This window comes from Penicillium macrosclerotiorum (genome assembly GCF_028827735.1).
Source record: "Penicillium macrosclerotiorum strain IBT 26536 chromosome Unknown utg000007l_segment0_segment0, whole genome shotgun sequence".
Lineage (NCBI taxonomy): Eukaryota > Fungi > Ascomycota > Eurotiomycetes > Eurotiales > Aspergillaceae > Penicillium > Penicillium macrosclerotiorum.
Genome location: NW_026643086.1, coordinates 977,040 through 999,808, shown reverse-complemented (window position 1 = coordinate 999,808; position 22,769 = coordinate 977,040). Strand labels below are relative to the sequence as shown.

Sequence of the window (22,769 nt, the reverse complement as noted above, 5' to 3'; positions counted from 1 at the left end):
TTTATAGGTCTAAAAAGGTACCGGCGTGCTTGCAAATATAGGAAGGTGTAATGACGACTAGTAAGCTTCCTAGGCCTTCCTAGGCAAGGCGCTAATTTAACTATATAGCTTTCTATATAACGTTGAATAGTGTTACATATCGTTTTCAGACTATCTGCAAAATCACCTGCTAGCTGAATCCTAGATACACCGTTATTAGTAGCATATACTATTGCTAGACGCTGCTAGGGGGTAAGCTCACCTTTTTTTTCCTTCGTTTTCTAGCAGATTCTGCTAGGTTATCTAGCATACTAGTAGTTGCAGAAGGAAAGAAAATTTATGTGTAGGTGGTTAGTCTGGTGGTCAAAGTAGGGACCGGTAAATACTTTTGAACACCATTGTATGTACAAGACGGCTCTAGAAGTATAACTAAGTACATTGTTAATAGATATCTCGAGTGGTCATCCAAAGACACAATCCAAGCCATAATCCAGCGCCAAGTTCAATTTTTGACATATCTCAGGGGGTTGTTCTAGTCAGCAAGCTCCAGTCAGCAGTAAATTCCATTTGTCTCCACATTTGGAAGCCAGTACTGAGTCTCCACAGCCAATAGTGAACTACAGAGGTACTAATGTAACTCGGTCATATAATTCAAGTTAACTGGTAGAGAGCTCCTATGACAGTTTTCTCGCTTTCTCTCGGCTGCATCCTAATTTTCTGGCCTACAGGAGAGATCGCAAATATAAATTATCCATGTCAAGCATAAGGAGTGGCATGTAGGCAAAATACCATAATAGCTGATCATTCTTTTACCTAGTTCTTGATGTATTATTCTTCATCACTGGTTAAGTAAGATAACGAAATCCAGGACTACTGTCACCGCCGTTGGTTACATCCACCCTATCTCGCTTGTTGACTTTTCCATATATCCGATCTCGTCTTCTGTTCTCCATCTCCAGAAGCACATGTAATCCCATAGCTAATATCGCGATCAGGCCAGTGAAAGCGCACCCAAGAGCAACCCCCTTTTTGTAGAGAGGCGCATCCGAATGAGGAAAGACAGAGCTACTAATCAAACTCGAACACTGTCCAAAGATAGCGAGAATTGCCATACCTGCACCTTTCTTGCTCTCACCACCCTGATTATTCAAGAGCCAGGTAATATTTATTGCAAGCGCTGGAAATATGCCACAGGTTGCTAACCACACACCAATATAGCGAGCAGCTGTTTTTGACTCGTCATTAACGCAAGTCAGAATGAGGTACCCTGCTGTGCCAATGGTGGCAAAGAAAGTGATAATAAACCCGCGTTTCCCCCACCGATCAGATATCAGAGCAGCAGCGATACAGCAAAGAAACGATCCGAAGTAAGGCGGTGCAGCCAATCCTTGTGCGTTGACAGACGTATATCCCATGGTCTCCAGGATTGTTGGTAGAAAATTGGATAAACCAGAGAAGGAATAGTTGCAACAGAAGTGGATTGTCATATGAACATAGTTCTTGTAGTCGAGCAGGCCTCTGAGTACCTGGTTCCATTGCAGTTTACTTTTCTCCGTGCGATCGAATGTTTCGAGTCGTTCAATAGCCTCGGTTTGCTCGGCCTCGCTTAAAAACTTCGCACTACCTGGGGCATCCGGGAGAAGGAAAAACACGACCACTGAGAATAGCACAGTGGGCGCGCCCTCTTTGACATATTAGTTTTCTTTTCATTAACAGTTGAAGGGAAGTATTACCAATAATGAAAAGATATCGCCAAGGCTCTAGAGATCCTTTGATTTGAGTAATGCCATAAGCAAGGGCAGAGGCAAAGCAGTTCGCAATCGGAGACATTCCTAACAGAATAGAAACCCTGAACCCTAGTTCTTCTCGTTGGTAGAACAAGGATAAGAAATAAGGAGCTCCAGAGCCAAAAACAGCTTCGAAAACCCCCAACAGGCATCTGCAAACGAGGAGTTGGGAAAAAGTATGAACTGCACCAGCAGACATTGCCGCCGCACCCCAGCTGAAAGAAATCGATTCAGATTCCAGTAATAATTATGCAGGAGATAGAATGGAAGCTCACCAAATACACAACACGGCAATGTAGGAATGAGCCGGGAAGATCTTCCATAACACTGTAGTCCACTCAAAGACAATATAACAAACATAGAAAGAGTAAAGAACCCAAGACCATTGCTTATCATCAAGTTGCAGATCTTGGACAATGCCTGCAGTTTTGGCATTGCCGATATTCGCTGTTGTATGTCGCAAGCCGTCTGTTAGTCAAATAAAGGAGCTCCGGAGAGAGCGAACTTACCCCGATCAAGGTAAGACAAGACATATAGGATGCATAGAATTGGAAGGACTCGACGGTCAAACTAAGGATGAATTGAGTCCCGTCATTATCTTACTTTTTTTTGGGTCCATGAATGACTAACCTTCTTTCGAATCGTAGATTGCCTCACTTCCGGAACGGAGACAGGGATATCCAGTTTTACAGAGCCATCACCCTCAAAGTGCTGGGAAGTTGGAAGCCTCCCATCGATTTCTTTGACTTGAGACATCGCGCAAGTCTTTAACACGCAGTAGAAATCTGTTGGGATAATAAATACGGGTGACGAAGCTTTAAGAAGAAGGTTTCCCAATAAGCACCAAAACATCAGAAGGGAGGGGGGCTTCAAGACATTGATATACTCTCTTGTCAAATAGGTAAAGCATATTATTTAATCCTAAGCCAAGGAAAAGAGCGGCTATATGTGACGCATTCCTCGATACCTCTGAAAAAAAATCCGGGGCTCAGTGGGGCTCAGGAGCAGAAACGCCCAGTTTCCCCGCATTTTGAGTCAAGTATAACTTACTATTCCAGAATATTAAACTCAATTTGTTATACAATATCACTACATTCAATACGCAGACGATGTGGAGGCCGTCAAACATTGCCGATTGGTAGGCTAAGAGGGGAAATTTCGAAGGGCGGTTATTGCCAATTATCCGTGATACAATACCCCCCGCGCTATGCAGGTCTTCGGTGCTTACTACACGATTCTTACAGGTGATCAGACGCCGATATCGCCGTGAATTATGTGACTTAAAAGCCAGCAACCCCAAGGTACAATCATTCCCGATATCCAAAAGTCGAAATCGCCAGGACCATCAATATGTCTACAAACACTGTTCCCTACCCCTTCAAGTTCGAGTCAACTGCCTCTCTCGGACCTCAAGATGGTACCACTTCAGATCTTACTGTGAGCTTTGAGAACGTCCGGGGCAAGGTTCCCTCATTTCAAACCTCACGGCTTAGGACGATGATGCTGGAAGCTCGTAATGATCCCACAAAGATTCTGGCTCATGCATGCACATATGACGGTCTTTCTTCCCGCCTTGTCGAGGAAGCTGGTTTTCCCATGGCTTTTCTCGCAGGTTATGCAGTGGCTAGCTCCTACGGTCTGCCAGATACAGGGTACATTGCGATGGAAGAAATGTGCCACAAAATTCAAGAGACCTGCCGCCAGGTCTCGATTCCCGTCATGGCTGATGGAGATACCGGCTATGGGAGTCCTATGAACGTCAAGCGAACGGTTGAAAGTTTTGCGGCAGCGGGAGCAGCAGGTGTGATGATTGAAGACCAGCGCTGGCCAAAACGTATGACTACAGTATTTATCTCAAGATTTTGAATAACATAAAGCTTACTTTATACCAGGTTGTGGGCACACAAAAGGCAAAGATGTCGTCTCCCGCGAAGAAGCATACGCACGAATCCAGGCTGCTTGCGATGCTCGTAATGAAGGGAGAGACATTTTCATTCTAGCCCGTACGGATTCTTTGATGTATGGCTGGGAAGAAGCCATAACTCGGGCCAAAGAGTTCATCCGAATTGGCGTCGATGCTATTTTTATCGAAGCTTTGCCAGACCGAGACGCAATGAAGCGCTGTGCAGAGGAAATAAATGTCCCTGTATTTGCTAATATCATTGAGGGCGGCAAAACCGAAAACCTCTCCGCCAAAGAGCTGGCTGAGCTTGGGTATAGTGCTGTTGCCTATCCTTGGACTTTGGTTGCTGCCCACCTCAGAAGCATACGGGAGGCCTTGGATGGCTTGAAAAGAAGTATGACTGTGGGAGCCCCTCCAATGATTTTGACCTATGATCAGGTTTGTGAGGGTGTTGGATTCAATAAATACTGGGTAAGTTACTCCTTCTTTGGCAATAATTGTACATGAAAACATGGACCAACTCAGAGAATCTACAGGAGCGTGAGGATAAGTACAAATATAATTGATGATGATATGCATTGTCAGAGTTTTCAAATAGGGCTTCTGGGTTTGATAGTTTCGCACTGCAGTCATTGATTTATACCAGTGAAATACCAGATATACTGAAATAGGACTGATGGATGAAGTGAGCGATGTTGTGGGACTCCAACAGGATCACGTTCCTGCCAGAAAATCAAGAGGTTCGATCGCCATGTTATCGGGTGAACTGTGTTTGAATTACAATGAAATGTTCTCGGGGATTTTCACCCATGACTAGCATGTAGATGTCCTTTGATCTATACGAATTGAAATGTTAACAAGAGGATAGACAGAACAGAATAAACAGAATCGATAAAATCGATATAAAAAAAGATTGAAGACTGCATCATCCGTGAATCGAACACGGGCCTCGTCGATGGCAACGACGAATTCTACCACTAGACCAATGATGCTAGTTGATGTCTGAAGGGCCTGAATTATGTTTGTTAACAATTCTTCCTATATAGCCCACTCATTGGCCACCCTATCTTCCCTACGCAGGTGTAAATAAGTCCAAATCGCGGAAATTTTCGGATTTATTCTTTTTCACGACTTCTTGTGGTAGAATAAGACAGATTCTGATTAATCTAGCCAAATTAATTTCGTCAAGTAACTTCTGAAGAAAAAAACTCGATGTCCCAGAAATTTTGACCACTGGCTTCTGATTGATTACACGTTGTGGTTATAAAATATATAAGTTGGAGCCGACAGGATACAAAATGAAACATCGGCTATTATCTACTTCCCTCTGAAACCACAATAGATCTCGATGCTTACAATACCCCGGATGGTCTACTTCCCCGTTTCAGCCGATGCAGGAGACCGTATATCCCTCACCGATCTATATCTACCTTGGTGTCCAATGCGATGTAGTAGTACACGACAGAAGCGGTGGCTGGACACAACTCGAAGCCGAATAACTAAATGATCACCAACCAACTGAGATATTGAAAGAATGATTTGCAAATTCCGATTCTCTCTATACCCGATTGAAATTGATACAAGTCTATAGCGAGGGATGTTCTTTAAAGGTTGAAGCAAGCCATCGAAACCTGATGGTACATAACAAACATACCCTATTTAGAAGTACAGTCCATTCAATCATCCCACTCCTCATCCAGCTGGTCTATAAGCCGATTCTCCGCATCTACATCCCTGCGCCCACCTTGACTGCCACGTCGTCCACCGATTGCACCGATAAACCCACCACGGTTTTCAGTGCCGGCCCGAGTATACCCACGACTCGAAGGTGATCGTCTCAGCCGAAGACAATTACCGACAGATGAGAAGAGTATGACGAACATGTCCTGTTCCGGTGGAAAAGTTGCGAATTAGTACAGGTTCTGCAAAGCGGCCATAAAGCAAAAACGCGATGGACCCCGCCAAAAAAAAACGATAAGGAACACGAAGCATGAGGTATAGAGTACAATCAAATACTCAGAGCTAACTACCTAGCAAATGATCGAACTCAAAAGGCAGATAGGCTGGCCGTTCAGATATGAAAATCGCGACATCTTGTCCTCAAAAAAGGTAGTACAGATCGTGGTCAACACGATGAGAGAGGCATAGAACAACGAGAGTAAACGAGATGCGCTAGGAAAAAAAAAATCGTTCAAGAAACAGGGAAATGGATGCGACATAGCATCAAAACCGACGCAGTTTGCTTCGCATGCGATTGGGCTCAAGACCAGCCAGAACAAACCTAATCCAATCGCGAAACGGGCAATTTGCTTGTTCTTGAATCTGTATGCTTATGTGGCGCCAAAAAGCTATGTCTGAACGTTCGGCGAGACCGACATGGCATCAATGCCAGGACACTTACTTTAATGAAGTCGACCATTCCAGCCCACAGGCTGAAGTTTGGGCATTGGCGCCAGCCACGCTGGTGCATGACTGTTCGTTGATAGGCACAACCACCAATCAAGTAAGCCGCCACAGCGATGAGCATGCTAGAATGGACAGACAAAATGAGTACGCGTGACGGGCTTAAAATGATTGACTTATTGGACTCACATCACACCAAATACCCCGGCTGGTCCTAGCCCAGGCCCATTCGGATCAATTGCAATTCCCCCACATGCCGCGGAGCTGCGGACCTCGAAAAAGTAGGTGCATGAATCCATAGTGCCGACAAAGGACGGGGTGGCGGTGTTCGCCGGGGCATCGCGATCGCAGAGGAAGGACATGATCGTGGATTTTGTTCGCACGGAAGAATTCTTGTTGGCGGCGGCCCAGTCTCCGGGGCAGGGTGAGCCATTTGTATAATTGAGGACGAGCTTACGACCACGGAAGAAGGGTTCTGAAGCTTGCTCGCTGTTCAAATGAGAAAGAAGTCAGCGGAACTGCATTGGTCATCTCTGATATGGAACCAAGAGAATAAACATCGACGAGAGCCAAGGGAGCTGCCATACCCTATTGAATATATCTTCCCCGCCTGTTCGTAATATGCGCTGATATTTTGCCATCGGGATGAATCTACACCCACGACGTCCTTGACTTCTTCAATAACGGGCGCGCATATGTTGATGCTGAAGTTGGCCGGGTAGTCATGCCCTTTCGCATACCAGCTTTCATTTCGCGCGTCCTTAATCACCTTCTTGCCGTCTTTCATCTCAGGTGGAAATAACGAAATTGCATTGAGGTCAAAGTAAAGACCAGTAGTTGGTGAGCGAGCCACGCAGGGCACATCATCTTTGAGGTGAGAATTATCTGCAGCGGCGCTAGACATGCTGAGGAAGGAGGATAGCAAGAGGAGAGAATAACGAGCGGAACTGGACAGCTTCATGGCTGTAGTAATGGAGGTCTCGAAGGACCGGACGTAAACGGTAGCAAAAATGAGTGTCGCAGGGGAACAGAGGCCAGCTCTCTTCGCATGTAAGGCTTAAAGGAAGTTGCCGGGGGAAAGAGGGGGCGAGGTTGAAGTATTGGAGGAGGCTGAGAACGCGAAAGGCTTACGTTGCATCACCGACGCTGTGATTGGTACCTTCTCGGAGCATGCGGAGAACCGCCGCGGGTTCACGGGATCCGACGTCGTACGCGGTCGGCCAAGCTTCACCAGATCTTCAGGGTCTATTTATTCCAAATCCCCTCCCTCTCAGCACTGGCTAGGCAACGACAATTCCTTCTTTGTCAATCGTCTATGCCGTGCAATATTCACCATGGCGCCCAAGAAAGCCACCAAGTCCAAAGTCCCGGTGCAGCCCGTTCCTGAAAAGCGTGGCTATGAATTTTGCGGACCGTACGTCTCCAATTGATAAATCAGGGACTCTGAATTGACTTGTCCAATAGTATAGGAGCCTTCGCAATCGTCTTTGGACTTCCAGTTCTCGTCTACATCTTTGCCTTCGTGTGTAATGATGTCACTGGATGTCCTGCGCCCTCCCTTTTGAATCCCTCGACGCTCTCACTCGACCAACTCAAGCGCGAAGTCGGATGGCCCGAGGAAGGATTAAAAGGACTCTTCGATATCAATGTGACGCTGTGGACTCTCAGCTACTATGCCTTCAGCCTCTTCATGCAGATATTTCTTCCTGGCCAGGAGGCGGAGGGTGTTTTTTTGGCCTGTGGAGGGAGACACAAGTACAAGTTCAATGGTATGATCACCACACAGAAGAGAACAGAAATGAAATTTGCCGTTCCAGAAGATTCGAAATACCTGCTAAAGATATCTGTGTTATAGCGTTCCCTTCCGCCCTTATCATTCTCTCGAGCTTGGCTGCGGGGACCTACATGCATGGAGCGGATTTCGTGGTGTGGACCTTTTTGTGGGACAACTACATCCAGGTCATCTCGGCGAACCTTTTGATTTCCTCATCAATTGCGCTGTTTGTATACCTCAAGAGTTTCACCGTCCCTGAGCCTGGAAAGCTCAATCCGGAACTCCGTGAGCTTGCTCCAGGTGGCCATAGTGGAAACCCTCTCTATGACTTTTTTATCGGCCGTGAGCTCAACCCTCGTGTTCGCCTACCTATCCCATTTGTCAGTGAGGCATCCCGTACCATTGACATCAAAGTATTCATGGAGATGCGTCCTGGCTTGCTCGGATGGACGATCCTAAACCTGTCCAACGTGGCTCATCAATACAAGACCCATGGCTATGTGACGGATTCGATTATTATTGTCACTGTCTTCCAGGGTTTTTACATTCTGGATGCATTATACATGGAGCCTGCTATCATGACCACAATGGATGTGATTATGGACGGGTTTGGCTTCATGCTGTCCTTCGGTGATGTGGTCTGGGTTCCTCATATCTACAGCATTCAGAGCCGCTATCTCTCGGTTTTCCCTCTTCAGTTGGGTTGGTCTGGCATAACGCTCGTGCTAGGTGTCACTGCCATTGGTTACTCGATTTTTCGTGGTGCAAACAACCAAAAGAACCGCTTCCGGACGGACCCCAACGATCCCCGTGTGAGACATGTCAAATACATCGAGACTGCCGCTGGTTCAAAACTGATGATCTCCGGGTGGTGGGGCCTAGCCCGGCATATCAACTATCTCGGCGACTGGGTCATGGCATGGGCGTACTGTCTGCCCACTGGTATTGCGGGCTACGCTATTATTGAAAGCATCAACCCGGCCAGTGGCGCTCTTGAGAAGCAAGCCGTGCAGACCTCAGAGAGTCGTGGCTGGGGTATGGTTCTCACCTACTTTTACATACTCTACTTCGGAATTCTGTTGATTCACCGTGAGCTGCGCGATGAGGAGAAGTGCAAGAAGAAATATGGCGCTGATTGGGCTCGCTACACCTCAATCGTGCGGAGTCGTATTATCCCAGGTATCTATTAAGTTTTCTGGGGTCAGAACTTCAACCAGGAGTTTTTTTTCATGCCTTGATATGGCCGTATGAAGAGGGATTAGAGTTCCGCATCTTCCTGTTCAATCAGCAGGAAGTGTGACTTGTGGGCCAAAAAAGTTATGTTTGCATAATACTTAATGGGGTTTGCCTTCCCTTGTGCTATGAAAGACACAAAAGGCGAAAGAGTTTGCTTTCTGAGGTGGCTGAGTTTTTCACGTAGCTTAGCACCTATATTCAATTAAATCAATGGTTTATTATAAGACTTATGTCAACGCTTTCGCTTCTTAGAGTCAAGAAGAACGTCTAACCCCCAACCCTCATCCCCTGTGTTCGAAATCCATCCCTTAAGGACCTTCTTAGCATCTTGAACAGCCTCTTCTCGAAAGCGAATGGGGTCTGTGATATCGTTACCAGCTCGCTTGAACTCTTCGTAGGTATTCGCAGTCAAAATCCGCTGAAGGGTGCCACTGTGCGGCATTTTCTTTTCTAAATTGTCAGAATGATCCGAAAATTCATCTGTTTGAATGATTGTCTGAAGTAATGACCAGAGTTTCGCCCGGGATAATGCCGAAGCTCCCCGTGATGAAGGAGAAGTGGCACGATTGCCTTGTTTTACCCCATTAATGACAGTTTCATATAATCCAGTCTTAGAGCGACACAGTGAAGGTAATGATTTGACACCAGAATCCGAAATCATATCATACGAATGTATGGCCGAAGGGGCTGCTGTCCAAATTGCGCTCACATTCCCGGGTTTGCTCTTCTTCGGCGGTCGCTCCCCCGAAGGCATTGTCGAGCGAGGGGTAATGGTCTTTGGTTTTGCAAATTTCCAAAGCAATTTTATTTCACGTTCGGGCACCGAAAGCACTTGAAAAGGTCTGAATTGATAACCTATTCCACCCTCATCTGAGATCGTACGACTCGGCCATAACTTCCCTGCAAGCGCTTCCATTCGACCCTTCTCTCCAAATGAGCGATCACAGGCAACCTTACTGATTTCATCCTCGGGGAGAATGAGCCCAGTCAAGTATGCATTCGCATTTGGTGCAACTAGCCTGCTCGTCTCACTCGACAGTAAAGAAGACACCTGACGCAAGGCGAGCTTATCCGAGCATGACTTGCTTCGAGTGGATTCTGCATCTGTTCGTGCGGGCTTTCGACGAACTACTCCAAGTCGAGAGAAATGGGCTCGGCCGTCCAGAAGATACTCTCCTTCGGGATCTTCCTGGACTGTCGAGTTAGAATCAACCTGACGCACCACTTCCCATGGTGTGGCATCCTCCTGGGCTGCCATACATAATTCCATACTTGCATCTCCGCATGGGGCACAGGTACAATACATGTATAGATTGACATCCGGTTGGATCTCAAAAGGCGGCCATTCGATTGACGACGATTCAGAGTCATTGGCTTGACCGTTTTCCGAATTCCGTAGGCGAATGAATAGAGAGCTTGATGCTTTAATTTGCTCTGTTTCTTTACTTTGGGGTATATCGGAGGACAGTGTATGTTTTTCTGCCAAATATGCATGGCATTCAGTTAGTAGCCAATGATTGAAGGCTCGGAGAGCCAGTATCTCCGCATGGCAATCATGAAGAATGAGGCCTCGACAGCGTGGAATATGTGACGCAGACAAGCATTTTGCCCCGCTCCTATTGATTTATTAGCTGAAAGAGGATTCTATGGACTGATTGTTCATAACAAATGAACTCTGATGCCATTGAAAGACATACGTGAGGGTAATGCAATGCAAGCTTTCAGAAGGCGAATTTTCTCCTTTCAGGTTTCAAAACTAACAGTCATTTTAATGTCATAGTTGAGCTGAGAATAAATATTACATACCCTTGACAGCCACAATACCAGTCATTGGGATCCATTCCCTGGACCCATCGGGGTAAATGTTGGGTTTACTCCGTGGGGGAAGAGCATCGAAGTGGGCATGGATAAGTGAAGCAATCCGAGAGGGCAAAGGCGGCCCTCTTTCAGACACTGCCATCGATTTCAATCAATCGAAAAAAGTTGAACCTTGTTCAGACCAAGAACACACCCATCGAAGGAGGCAAGAGGGGGTTGTCGAAAATGTGGTTTTATACACATCACGTGACCAAACTCTTTCCACCTCCAGACCTGCGTCTCTTCAAGCCGCGGGACTTCAACTCACTGCTCACAAACGACCCTTTCATTATCCACCATGGCCGATAAACTCCGTACACTCCAGAACCTGGAGGCTCTCCAGGCACGCTACATCGGTACCGGTCATGCCGATACCACCAAGTACGAGTGGACATCGAACATTCTCCGTGACAGCTATGCTTCCTACGTCGGTCACAACCCTTTGCTCTCGTACATGGCAGTTGGCATGGGTGAACCCAAGGAGAAGGTTCGAACGATGATGCTGGAGAAGATGGTCAGAGGCGCTGGTAATCCTCCAGAAGTATGCGAACGCGCTCTCAATTCTCGTTCCGAGAAATTTCGCTGACTATCCTGTTCAACGACTAGACTCAGGAGTAAGAGGCTGCTGAGATCGCCTTCTCAAAACCTCCCTTTTCAAACACCCGACGACACCTGATGGAACATGATTCCTAGATAACCCGTCATTCTTTCCTTTCGCATACGTCTAAGACTTGAAATGATACCCGCCTCGAACGAGGCAAATCGGAAATTTGTGCTGCGAAACACCGCAAATAATATCGGATTGACAGCTGTGTACCGGACAGGACTTAATTGTATGAAGAACATTTACTCGTCCAAATCAAAACACAGCTTTATCGCAGAAGGCCAACAGCGGATCAACACTTTGCCTGTGGAATCAATCTCCCTTGGGCGCGCTGAGTCAGGCTCTTACACTGAGCCAGATATCCGGCACACATTTGGAGCCTGAGGGTGAGTGTGCATGCCACAAACCTGAGAGATTGACTATTATTGAGAATATGCGGTCGCACCCACCATTTATCTAGAAACAGGAATAATTTATACACTTTTGGAACCACGCTATTTTTCAGATATCTTAATAGTTATAGACACCGAAAGCCTAGATAACCCGCTCATAAAGTGACTTAGAAGCTAAAAGGCCGATGCTGTAAAAACATGAAAAAGCGTAACAACTAGGAAGCCATGTTGCTTCAATCCTGGTCTCTTGAAGCCAGCTTCGTATTCTCCGCCTGCAATGAAGTGACAAGATCTACCCATTTTTGCCGCTCCGATCGCAACTTGATCACCTCTTTCTTCAACTCCTTCACCTCAAGACGCAGAGTCTCAACCTCAGACCTGGACTTTGTCTTCTCTGACCGCTCGGCCTCTTTCCGCTGTCTGGCCTCAATCTTAGATGCAACCTTGAACTGGCTGCCTTCGACCTTGCGCAGCTGCTTCAAAAGCTTAGATTCCTCATGGAAGAGTTGCGAAGCAGCTTTATGGGTGTGTGCCGGTGGTTCTGGGGTCTGTGTCTGGGTTCGAGGTGCCTGGGAAGACTGGCCATCGCTGCTATTACCATTATCATTGCCGCCTCGCTGGCTATGGGCTGTACCAGTGCCGGTGCTGGCCGGAGTTGAGGAGCGGTTTCCGGCCGACCGTTTTAGCATGCCGCTGGTGTCGCTATCAAAGTCATTGTAGACACCCTTGAGTGGCGTTGAGGGGCTGCTCTGCGAAGGCATGTGGAGGATATCAAGTTCTGAGCGGATTGTTTCGAGTTTTGCATCGATTTCTCGTTTACGAAGGGCCAGCTTGGCTAGTTCTTTCTCGTGCGTCGTGAGTTTGCCAGTTTTGGTCATTTGAATCAGCTCCGCTGGCGGGGCATTGTTTTGTGTCATCTCCACTGTTGCAAGAGCTCCATCGGAGCGAGTAGAAGACAGCGAAATACGATCTGGTATGTGGGAGGTGGGTGAGGCAGTGTCGTACTGATGATGGTTCGATCCTGGTACCCTAGAAGAGTTCGATATGTCATTTGCCCCATCTGCTTCATCTGCTGTAACCTTGACGCCATGTGGAAGATGGTGTGGTGGTTGGTTATGATGCGGAATATAGTCGAGAAAAGCTTGAGGCGCAAACCGTTCAAGACCGGTATTGAGCAAGCCCGTCACACTAGCGATGAGCCCATGATGAGAATATTTATCCGTATCTGTTGAGTCTGTTTCGGAGCTGGACTGATTGCCATCATCAAATTCGAGGCTCTCATTGGATTCTTCCGGATTGGACTTGGGCCCTGGATTTTCAGAAGAGGAATTGCCAGGGTTACTTTTTAAATGATTCCCTGGATTATGAGGTTCGTCATCTCCAACGGCCCAGTTGACGAACTTGGCCGCATCAGTGCCGACACTCTTGGGTGTGCCTTTATCAACCATCCACCGGGGAATATTGCCTCCAGGGTCGCTTCTAGTGACCATAATCCATTCGACGGGTATGAGCTCACCGTCCTCATCTTCTAGATCGTGTCGATCTTCAACCGCCGCATCTTTGCATGCTTCGTCGGATTTATTTTCGCTCTCCTTTTCTTCCGAAGTATTTCCACAGGAACTGGAGGAGCTACTTTGACTGCTTCCTTTCTTTGGAATCTCGCGGATTAATTCCACAGACTCATACTCTCCTCGAGTATACCCATGTTTAAGGGGCACATCGGGATGATCGCATGGCTTGGAGATCATCATCCAGCTCCGCCCAGGTTGTTTTGTTCCGCCAATTTGTAGTCCAATCTCTGAAGTGATGATCAAAGCCACAAAGTCTCGCGGCGCTGTTGGTCTGGGAAATTGAGCTGAAACATGGTAGACTGCAACCTGACACAGCACGGAGCCATCTTCGTCCTTGACCTCCATCGACTCAACTTTCTGCTCGGCGCCAATACCACGAATGCTATTATCAGGAGTTTCGCCCTTCTCAATCTTCTTCTCGTTGACCTTCAGAGTCTCGTCATATTCTGTAGAGAGTTTCTTCTTCCACTGCACGAAGGGAAGACCGTTATGCACGCTCCGTCTCCCGAACCATTGGCCACCTCCATCGTTTGCAGACAGTTTCCAGACATGCACACCAAGTGGATTATCCTTGGGACCACCCATTTTTATCGGTTTTCCCCATTCCTTCTGCATTGACGTGATCTCTGGATCAGTCTCTGCTATGCGAGCGGAAGATGGGACAACGCGCGCCGGTGAGTTCGCCCGGCCATGATGTGCCTCACTATCGTACGGCGGAGGATCCGGGAGTGATTCAGCTATAAGTCGACCTTTCTTGAAGATATCGCGCACGTATTCACGGAGATCTTCAGGAGACTGTGGGATTGCATCCCACGATGTCGGTTGGAGACAGTGGAGTGCCTCTTGTAAAGAAGTCATGAGGAAACCGGGAGTTCTGTAATCGACCGGATATAATATTGGGATGAAAGTGAGCAGGATGGATGTAGGACTATTTCTGGACATACAAAAGAGCCGTTAGCAATAAAATCCTCTAAGCCGAGACAAGCACTGGACATCAATATCGTGGATGCCCCATAGACAGAGACTAGCAGCCAATATCATCAGACACCGGTGCACATACCAGTTTCAAGAAATAATTAGTAAAAGCATATTATGATAGCTTTACGAAGTGTTCAAATGCGAAGTGGAAGTCTGACCGGATGGCTGAAGAGAAGCCGTAGGATTCCGGAGCACTGTATTTCTCAAAGACCGAAATACTGGGGCCAGTGACAAGAAAGACTCCAAGCAGCTAAATTGAAGACATGAGTCATCTGCGCAGGCTTTTATGATGTTTTCCCTGTGCGTGAAGGTCTGAATAGTTCTTGGAGGAAGCTCGTAGTTCAACCCTGCTTGGGGTTCGAAGTTACTGACGTCACCTGCGGGCATCGTCTCGGCGCCCCATAATTAGAGCCATCCGAGTGGAACGCTCCTTTGTCCCCGAAGTAAACACCGGTCACGCCGATCTTTATAAAATTTATTATTTTAATGTTTCTGTTCTTGATTATGTATATATGATTATTTACAGATAATGGAAAATGATCTCGTAATTTCTAGTTCTTGTTCGATGAAATGCCCAATAAAATCTGCTCTACAAAATGCAAACAGGCGCGGCTCAGTCTCAAAGGGGCTATAAGCTGTATCGAGATCTGGCAAGAGAAGAACCAGTCCAAGGACGTATCGGATAACATAGCAGATTAATTATCGAAAACAAAACCATAAAATTAATGTTGAGTGATTTTCACGCCGCATTGGCATATGCCGAGGCACTGGCTACTGAATGTGCTAAGTACAAAGGATGAGTATGCCGAGTTCATCAGAGGCTCCACATGCACAATAAATATAAAATGATATCTGTATAGAATTCACTGCCCATGGCGATGGGAGAAAAAGAAGCCGGGAATCGTGCTTGAAGACGTGATCGCCAAAGATAATCTCACAGGGCCCAGATTCGAAAATTAATTTTGAACACAAGTCACTCCTCTACATGAGCGAGACTTTGGATGGTACGTATCTTTGAAAAATAAACCTAAAAGGATACATACATATTGAGACTAAGCTATTTGATAGACCAAAAAACATGAGAAGAGAAGGACGGCTGGCACAGAGATAGACTAGCCCCAGCACAGACAAAAGAACGTAACAAAGCCAGCATCTGATTCTCGGTGTTGGGCAAAAAACGAGCAAGATAGCTCAATCAGCCAGTGAAAGAGTTCCCAACAAGTCGAGCTCATCCAGGTAACAAAAAAAACCCAGCCTGAATGATGTAGGAGATGAACCTAAAGGCTTACCGACAACCGTAAAGATAATGATGAGACCGTAGACTATCCGGGAGAGAATTTTCCAGCCAGCACACTCGCCGGGTCGGGCAAAATGATGAAGCCCCAGCGAAGTCACAGACTCTGGGGAGGTCAATCCTCAGCCCTTTCCACACTCAGTGAGCGCCACAGGCGGCTAGACCGAGTGTGACGAGCTTAGTGGCCACAAAAGTTCTTCCCCGAATGAATCCCGACCAGTCTCTCAACACCATCGGCCGAGGTGAGCAAAAAGAAAGGTGGAGTAGTTTGACTGAGCATCGCAGATGCTGCAGTCAACAACTAAACCGTCACGTAGGCATGTCCCCAAGCACCCTCATTAAGAGGTGCTTGCCAGTCCGGTAGCCAGTACCAGAAGGAGAGCCTCGACAGAGACTATCAACAAAAGAAACCCAACCGCTCAAGCCAGTCGGCGATGTAGTCCTGATGTTGTTCTCTGTCGAGCCGCGACTAGAGAAGCAAAAACATAATGATGGACATTCCACATCCAAATTCATATCCCATGCCGCGAGGCAGACCTGGTCTTCATGACATATATAAGGGAAATGAAACCAAAAAAAGGAGACAAGAGCCGACCCGCCGCTTCTTCGATGCAGAAAGCAAAAGACAAGAGCAAACACGCTGCGCTGGGTAGAACAAGGCATCACAAGGAGTAAAGCAGTAAGAAACCAAAACACGTATGTCGTCGAAGGATTATTCTGGATATAATGCAATGGACGAGATGGAGTATCACGGATGCACACAGATTCGAAGAACGCCGTCGAGAATGCCAAGAAGTCAAAGGTCAGGGTGTGACCAATTGTTATTGGGTCCAATCCAAAAAGGACTTGTCGATGGTGACCTGGTCACCCTAGAAGGAATGGGGTGCGTCCTCGACGATCTACATCGAGGATCAGAGTTGACGAGCGAGGGAGGTCGCGTTGGCGCCATAGGCAGAGTAGAGGATGGTTCAAACGGATTGACTCTCCTCCGGCCGGCGGGCTAGATTGTCGTGCCGTATGGTAACGGGGCGAAGTCTCCGCGAAATTCTCCCCATCCTCCGAAACCGGCCATGTTGGCTGCCGTGCTGCACGGTTGTACAAGCATACTCGGGAGTGGGAGGGTCGCGATAGCCGCCGAGGTCGCTACCATGTTGTCATACGTCGGGTACGGCGCGGTTGTGAAGGGTTGGCTGTAGGACGGGGTGGGCGACGGCAGCTGGGCTTCACTGAAAGCGAGACTAGCCCACAGATTCGGATTAGAATCATCCGTGCTGGCCGGGGATGGGCTGGGCGGCATTACTTTCCACGACTCGACTGCGGAGGGCGGCATCGGGGTCTGCCACCAGGTTTCGGGCCCGGTCGAGCTGGGCAGGAGAGGCACTGGGCGCATCACGTCTACCACCCGTGGTGGCGGAGGCAACAGCGGCACGAAGAGACTCGAGATCGCCGTTTTGGCCTCCTCGCTACGGCCACAGAGAAGCTCTCCGGCGCCATCCTCCTCGAGTCCCTCCAAGGCTTCGGCATTAGTGCGGTACACGAACTTGTTTGCCGCTTGGACAAACTCCTCCTGTAACTTCTTCAGCTGGGACTGTTTGCCAGACCAGTCCCACGTATTGGCGGCAGCATCGACCGAATAGACGTCTTTATGAAAATCCACCAGGGTTTCAATCGTCTCCGGGGTCAGCTTGAGAGCCACCTCATTGCGCGAGACCATGTCGACATGGACCACGTAGGCCTCGATGTGGATCATCTGATAGTTGAACAGGCCTTCCACAAGCGGATTGTCGTCCTTGCGCAGTTCCGCTTCAGGGGCCTTGGTAAACATCATCGAGCATAGCGTCCAAATAGCGTTGTTTGAGGAGAGCGTCTCTGTCAAGCACCGCGTGTGCTGGGTGACATTGTTCAGAGGGCGCTTGACCCGGTTGACTCGCTTTAAGGCCGCCGTTAACCATGGCGCGACTTTTCTTTGCAGGACCACATTGGGCGATGATCGCGGTGCAAAAGCCGCAGCGGAAGAAGGCAGTAAGACTGTTGGCATTATGGCTTTGTGTGAAAAAGGGATACGTCCGGCGTTTTGGGGAAAGGGGAAAGCGGGAGAGAATTGGAAAAAAGCTGGTTATAAATGAATGTATAAAGTCAAAAGCAAAGTAATAAAGGCGACATTCGCCCACACAGTGCCCGGTGGTAATTTGGATGGTCTGGTTGTCTTGGGCAGATTAGATCGATCGCATACCCTGGTATGCGAGAGGCGCTGTGTGATCTGGAATAGGTATCTATTAAGGTGCGGACGAATGCGCGCGAAAAAGAAGTGAAATTAGATATAAAAAGGAGAGGAAACGAATCACGGAAGATTCAAGATTCAAAAGAAGAAGAGGCAGTAGGGCAGAAGAAGAAGGAAGTCTCGGAGGGGCGGGACCTGCGATGACCGGACGCAGTAAAGCAGTGGGGATCAGCATCCGGGCTCAACATGCAGGCCAGGCCCATCGTCGCAGTGGATTATTGGGGGTTTATTTTTTTTCTTGTTTTCTTGTTTTCACGGTTTTTGGGTTTTGGGGTTTTTTTATTATTATTTTATTTTATAATTCACCCTATTAGGGATATCATGCTAGGTGCCTGCTCTACCTCTTAGGGCTATAGTCGCCTTGTCCTATAGTCCCGTAATCCTCTTGTCCCATCGTCTGATAATTTGACGATGAATGCGCGTTGGTATTACATACCTTACACACCCCTAAACATGTCCTGTACATAGCCCTGGCGAGAGGCCCGTTTGACTGGGTCGTCTCTGGATGTATGCAGCCCGATGGGGTCGGAGTTACCGTACGCACGTCCTGTATTGGCCGCCACTCTCGGGCTCCCCGATCTGCGATTCCAACATGCTCAGGATTTCGGGTGGCAAGTGGATCACTGGCCTAAGTGGCCGAGTGCTATTCTCTACCAGATTTCTCATGACGATCTGACCCTAAAGTTGTCGTTCTCATCAAGAAGAAAGAGAGAGCGTGTGTGTGTTAAAGAGCGACTAAGGGAGAGGGCGGGAGTTGAAACAATTGTCACTGCAGCACGATGTCCAACCGACGACCCGATGACAAGAATGTTTCATCGAACACAGTACACGAATAAAACACACAGAACTCTGATCGCACGGAATTTCCCAGTCTCACGCTCGATGCGTTGAACGTCCATTCGGTCAGAGTATCTGCAAGATGCCCCAAACTGCAAAAGCTAAGCCCCAAGGATCCGCATTGCGAAACGGTACCCTTCAAGCGAGGGAAATCCTCCGCGTGGAGGGAACGAGTAATGCGCACCGCGCAGGCTCTGCCGCTTCGGCTTGCAGGCTTTTTGTTCAACTCTCCTACTGTAGTGAGCAGGAGATCAGACCCACAGGATCAAGACGATATCGTGGGCGATGTTGCCCTATGAAGCCCCTTTGCTGCTCAGCTGGGGCTGCCATGGCGGACTGAGAATCTGCCGAGATTCGGCTCTGTTTACTCCGTCCTACAATGCGCGATGCGATAGGATACAGAACACCTCCCACCCCGTCTATAATAAGAAATAATTTGCGGCTTGCGAGGGGTCCGACCTGCGAGAACCCCCCTTCTAGACTCTCATCCCCCATGGTTGAGGGGATGTGTGAATCATGGGAAGCGCCTCCATGACACTAGTTCTACTCCACAAAACCCTAAGAACGACGCAGAGTCTGACGCCCTATCGCACAACATACAAATCGCATAGACAGTACAGTAGACAGGTTGGGATCGCACGTTCCAACTTCTTGATTCGGGATGCTGCGTTTCAAAGCACAATAGTTTCCCAGAAGAGTTTAGTCGAGGATAGGGAAGGTTGCAGCAGCCAGAATACTTGAAACCACCTCTTTGGTTCCCTGTTCTACGAACCTTCCACCATTGTGACCTTTCGGACCTATCGAGCGCCGCTAGGAAGAATGGAGGAGACCTCAGCTGATGGAGGGTCAACCAGCCGTGGGGCTGGTCGGTCTTGGACCACTTGAGGCCGCGGATTCGCTGGATGCGACCGAGCCCGGCCGAGGGGTTCCAAGCTGAGATCCCTGCTTTGATCTGCGATTGGACTGAGCCTCGAAGATAGTCCCATGCTAGACTTTGAGCAGGCGCCCGGCTTTTACAGAACAATACAGGTCCATGCGTCTTTGTGGTCCTTTGGTGGTCCCGGTTCTTCAAATGACCGTTAAACTTGCCAAAGGGCTCCTCGTTCCAGAATGGTGATCTCATTCTACAGGACGCACAACTCCTATATCATGCGTAACAAGATGCTATTTGTGCAATCAGAGGCTTTGAATCTACACCCCTGAAGCCTGGCGGCATATGATGTCGGTCATGTGGTTACCCTAAGTAAAAAGGCAGGAGACGACGGTTGGAATCGGGATGGCTACCCTTGAACGCGTTCCTCGATGTTCTCGAGATCCATCGGAATGACGTAGGATGTCCGGGCTCCAGAGAGCGGAGCATGAAAAGATTTTACGCCCCTCTCGGGCCATTGAGTTAGGCGTGGATCTCGGAGAGGGCGAGATATTGTTTCCGCTTTTCCTAAAATAGGAACCATGTTGACTGCGCCTCACTGTGTTGTTGCGCCACGTCACTCGCGCAATCTTTGCCCCGCGGTGGCTGGTGCACCCAGCATTGCCGGGGCTGTGGAGTGTATCGTGTAGGCGTGGTAATGGACAAAACGTTGAGGAAGATCCATGCATACTCCGTACAACAATGATGCGAAGAGATTCCGACCAGCGCCTACGAAAGTTTCTTCGCAAGCAATTCGTGCCATTTTCCAATCAATTTGCTCCGAAACCTTGTTTTTCAAACCAGCTGCAGAAGAGTCAGCTTGTCTTGTCCAAGCTGCCAGCCAGCTAGCCCAACGTGCTGTTTCGGGGATGGGACTGCCTAGAATATTTGGACGTTAAGATTATACAACAGAATCTCATTGTTCTCTAACTATAGAAGCAGCAGATCAAATGCCCAGCCGTATTCCCCATCCTATGAGTCATTCTTGTGGTGCGAATGATACTAGTTTGAAACCGAGCCGCCCCCGATTCTTCACCGACTATTTTCGGCACTAGTGACAGTTAAGGATGAGACTAGATGCCCAACCTATGCCTACCAAAAGCTGAAAATGGGTGGAACATTAAGCCGGTGGGCATGCAAGCTTGAAGACTGATGCTATTGCCTTGGTCTTCCATCGACACCGTATTCCGCTCCCAGGATCGTAAGCTCCGAATGAGAACTAAAAGCATGTTAGGATACTTTGTGAGGACTATGATTGTTTCAGATAACAGTAAATTCTAGACAAAGGTGTTCTCGCCTCGGTAGGACAAAACCTCGCAACTGATATTCACCTGCTGGACTCTAATCATTTGCTAGGCACAGAGAATGTCCAGTCCTCCGGGAACCAGCTGTATGTGATACCCTGCTGACCTCGAAAGATATCGTCGTAATGGTCGATTCGGGTCTCCGGGTCCTTGGCTTGTTCATAGTACCGATGGGCCAATCTCTTAAACACCGGGTCATTCCACATCTTCGACATCCACGCCAAAGCATCGGGGCTCGCAGTGTCCAAAGGGAGGTCGTAGGTTCGAAATCGCTGAAAAGAAAGGATCAGCTGCCACTGTTAAAATTCATTTGTACACAAAATGATAACGCACCCAGAGAACCGGCCAGAAAAATGCATCGGCGATGCTAAACTTTCCAAACAGGAATCCTTCATCCGACTGGCCCAAAGTAGCAAGGCGTTCCTTGGTTGTATGCCTGGAACTATCCCAGAGCTTCAGCATTTTTTCAATTTCTTTCTGAGCCTCATCGCTAATTGGGATATTTCCGGTATATTTGGCCAGGAAATTCGTGCTGAACGAGTTGCGGATTGCTCCAAATCCTGAGTGCATCTGAGCAACCACGCTACGAGCAATTGCCCTCAGCTGGCGATCCTGAGGCCAGAGAGAAATTTCTGGATAAGACTCTGCAAGGAACTCGCAAATTGCAACCGAGTCACAAATTGCAGTGTCTCCGAGAGAATGACTTTGTATGAAGGGCACGAGCCCAGTTGGGGAAACCTTTTTCACCTACTTGGCTATCAGCACGGCCAAGATTTTTCACATAGAGAAAGCAACGCACATCGGAGAGTTTGATATATTGACGCGTGTGCGGGATCTCGAAGTACTCCAACACAGCTTCGATCCGGCTCGTCCAGCCTCCAGTACATTAGCCTGGAGTTTCCCAGAATGCGCGTGCGACTCACTAGAATAGCGGGTGTGAGTGCCAATGAAATGGATATCGGGGGTTTGGGTCGTCATTTTGATGTTTCACAAATCCACGATTGGGTTGAGGAATGAGGAGGTTGCAGCGCGGGATACGATCGCTGTGTGACTGACTCATTTTTCAACCACGGATTTCTAAGCCACGCTTATTCTGGCAACTTCCGGCGACGGGATTTTTCAGCATCCGTAGTATGGTTTTAGGATAAGCTTGGACCAGTGCCTATGACTTGGCATTTCAACCTTATGTATGAATTATAGCCGATGGGAGAAAAGGAGAGATGCACTATTCCACTCCAATAGGAAATTCAACCCTAATACTTCAAAAGCAAATTGGATCATCTCACTGTCTGCTTTTTGGCATGCCTACACCTTTCCCAATGCCCTTTTGAAAACACTCTAAAAGCTAAAGAAAAACCATGTCGCTATGCTAGCGTTTATTATGTGTAGAAGTCGCATTAGAACGTTGGGGTGTGCTGAATTCCTTGGCCGTCGGAAATCGAGCAATTGCTTCCCATTCGTCTTGGTGGAAAGTTTAAAACTTCTATCTGGGATTTCATAGAGTGCCGAGAAAACCATCCAAGTATTTTTCTTTAAATCGGTGGTCAATTCATGCACGTGGACGCGATGAAGAGGATGTGGGTCAAATGTGATGAAAGAATCACTCAAGGGTCATGTCCCAGGACGGTTAGCCTGTCACAGTGAAGAAACGCCCGATTG

General features: G+C 48.0%; 9 protein-coding genes across 9 annotated transcripts; 3 read left to right on the top strand and 6 right to left on the bottom strand.

Moving 5' to 3' along the window:
* Window positions 1-824: 824 nt before the first annotated feature.
* On the bottom strand, window positions 825-2,522 carry N7462_007185 (putative MFS transporter; the record flags this gene model as incomplete). The annotated part of the gene is made up of 5 exons (XM_057078903.1): window positions 825-1,663; window positions 1,713-1,981; window positions 2,042-2,213; window positions 2,276-2,336; window positions 2,397-2,522. 5 exons carry the CDS (start codon window positions 2,520-2,522, stop codon window positions 825-827), a joined length of 1,467 nt encoding a protein of 488 aa, XP_056931573.1.
* A 594-nt stretch (window positions 2,523-3,116) lies between these two features.
* Window positions 3,117-4,235, top strand: N7462_007184 (isocitrate lyase/PEP mutase family protein; the record flags this gene model as incomplete). The annotated part of the gene is made up of 3 exons (XM_057078902.1): window positions 3,117-3,600; window positions 3,659-4,140; window positions 4,206-4,235. The coding sequence occupies 3 exons, from the start codon at window positions 3,117-3,119 to the stop codon at window positions 4,233-4,235; spliced, it is 996 nt and encodes a 331-aa protein (XP_056931572.1).
* A 1,110-nt stretch (window positions 4,236-5,345) lies between these two features.
* On the bottom strand, window positions 5,346-7,033 carry N7462_007183 (uncharacterized protein; the record flags this gene model as incomplete). The annotated part of the gene is made up of 4 exons (XM_057078901.1): window positions 5,346-5,555; window positions 6,071-6,197; window positions 6,262-6,561; window positions 6,660-7,033. The coding sequence occupies 4 exons, from the start codon at window positions 7,031-7,033 to the stop codon at window positions 5,346-5,348; spliced, it is 1,011 nt and encodes a 336-aa protein (XP_056931571.1).
* A 373-nt stretch (window positions 7,034-7,406) lies between these two features.
* On the top strand, window positions 7,407-9,036 carry erg24B (uncharacterized protein; the record flags this gene model as incomplete). The annotated part of the gene is made up of 3 exons (XM_057078900.1): window positions 7,407-7,486; window positions 7,537-7,841; window positions 7,928-9,036. 3 exons carry the CDS (start codon window positions 7,407-7,409, stop codon window positions 9,034-9,036), a joined length of 1,494 nt encoding a protein of 497 aa, XP_056931570.1.
* A 278-nt stretch (window positions 9,037-9,314) lies between these two features.
* On the bottom strand, window positions 9,315-10,352 carry N7462_007181 (tRNA-specific adenosine deaminase; the record flags this gene model as incomplete). The annotated part of the gene is made up of 1 exon (XM_057078899.1): window positions 9,315-10,352. The coding sequence occupies one exon, from the start codon at window positions 10,350-10,352 to the stop codon at window positions 9,315-9,317; it is 1,038 nt and encodes a 345-aa protein (XP_056931569.1).
* An 885-nt stretch (window positions 10,353-11,237) lies between these two features.
* Window positions 11,238-11,557, top strand: N7462_007180 (splicing factor 3B subunit 5 family protein; the record flags this gene model as incomplete). The annotated part of the gene is made up of 2 exons (XM_057078898.1): window positions 11,238-11,480; window positions 11,546-11,557. 2 exons carry the CDS (start codon window positions 11,238-11,240, stop codon window positions 11,555-11,557), a joined length of 255 nt encoding a protein of 84 aa, XP_056931568.1.
* Window positions 11,558-12,168: 611 nt separating this feature from the next.
* N7462_007179 (uncharacterized protein) lies at window positions 12,169-14,364 on the bottom strand (the record flags this gene model as incomplete). The annotated part of the gene is made up of 1 exon (XM_057078897.1): window positions 12,169-14,364. One exon carries the CDS (start codon window positions 14,362-14,364, stop codon window positions 12,169-12,171), a length of 2,196 nt encoding a protein of 731 aa, XP_056931567.1.
* Window positions 14,365-16,778: 2,414 nt separating this feature from the next.
* N7462_007178 (uncharacterized protein) lies at window positions 16,779-17,816 on the bottom strand (the record flags this gene model as incomplete). Its single annotated transcript, XM_057078896.1, has 1 exon — window positions 16,779-17,816. One exon carries the CDS (start codon window positions 17,814-17,816, stop codon window positions 16,779-16,781), a length of 1,038 nt encoding a protein of 345 aa, XP_056931566.1.
* A 3,335-nt stretch (window positions 17,817-21,151) lies between these two features.
* N7462_007177 (glutathione S-transferase) lies at window positions 21,152-22,088 on the bottom strand (the record flags this gene model as incomplete). Its single annotated transcript, XM_057078895.1, has 4 exons — window positions 21,152-21,382; window positions 21,444-21,857; window positions 21,910-21,986; window positions 22,034-22,088. The coding sequence occupies 4 exons, from the start codon at window positions 22,086-22,088 to the stop codon at window positions 21,152-21,154; spliced, it is 777 nt and encodes a 258-aa protein (XP_056931565.1).
* Window positions 22,089-22,769: the final 681 nt, after the last annotated feature.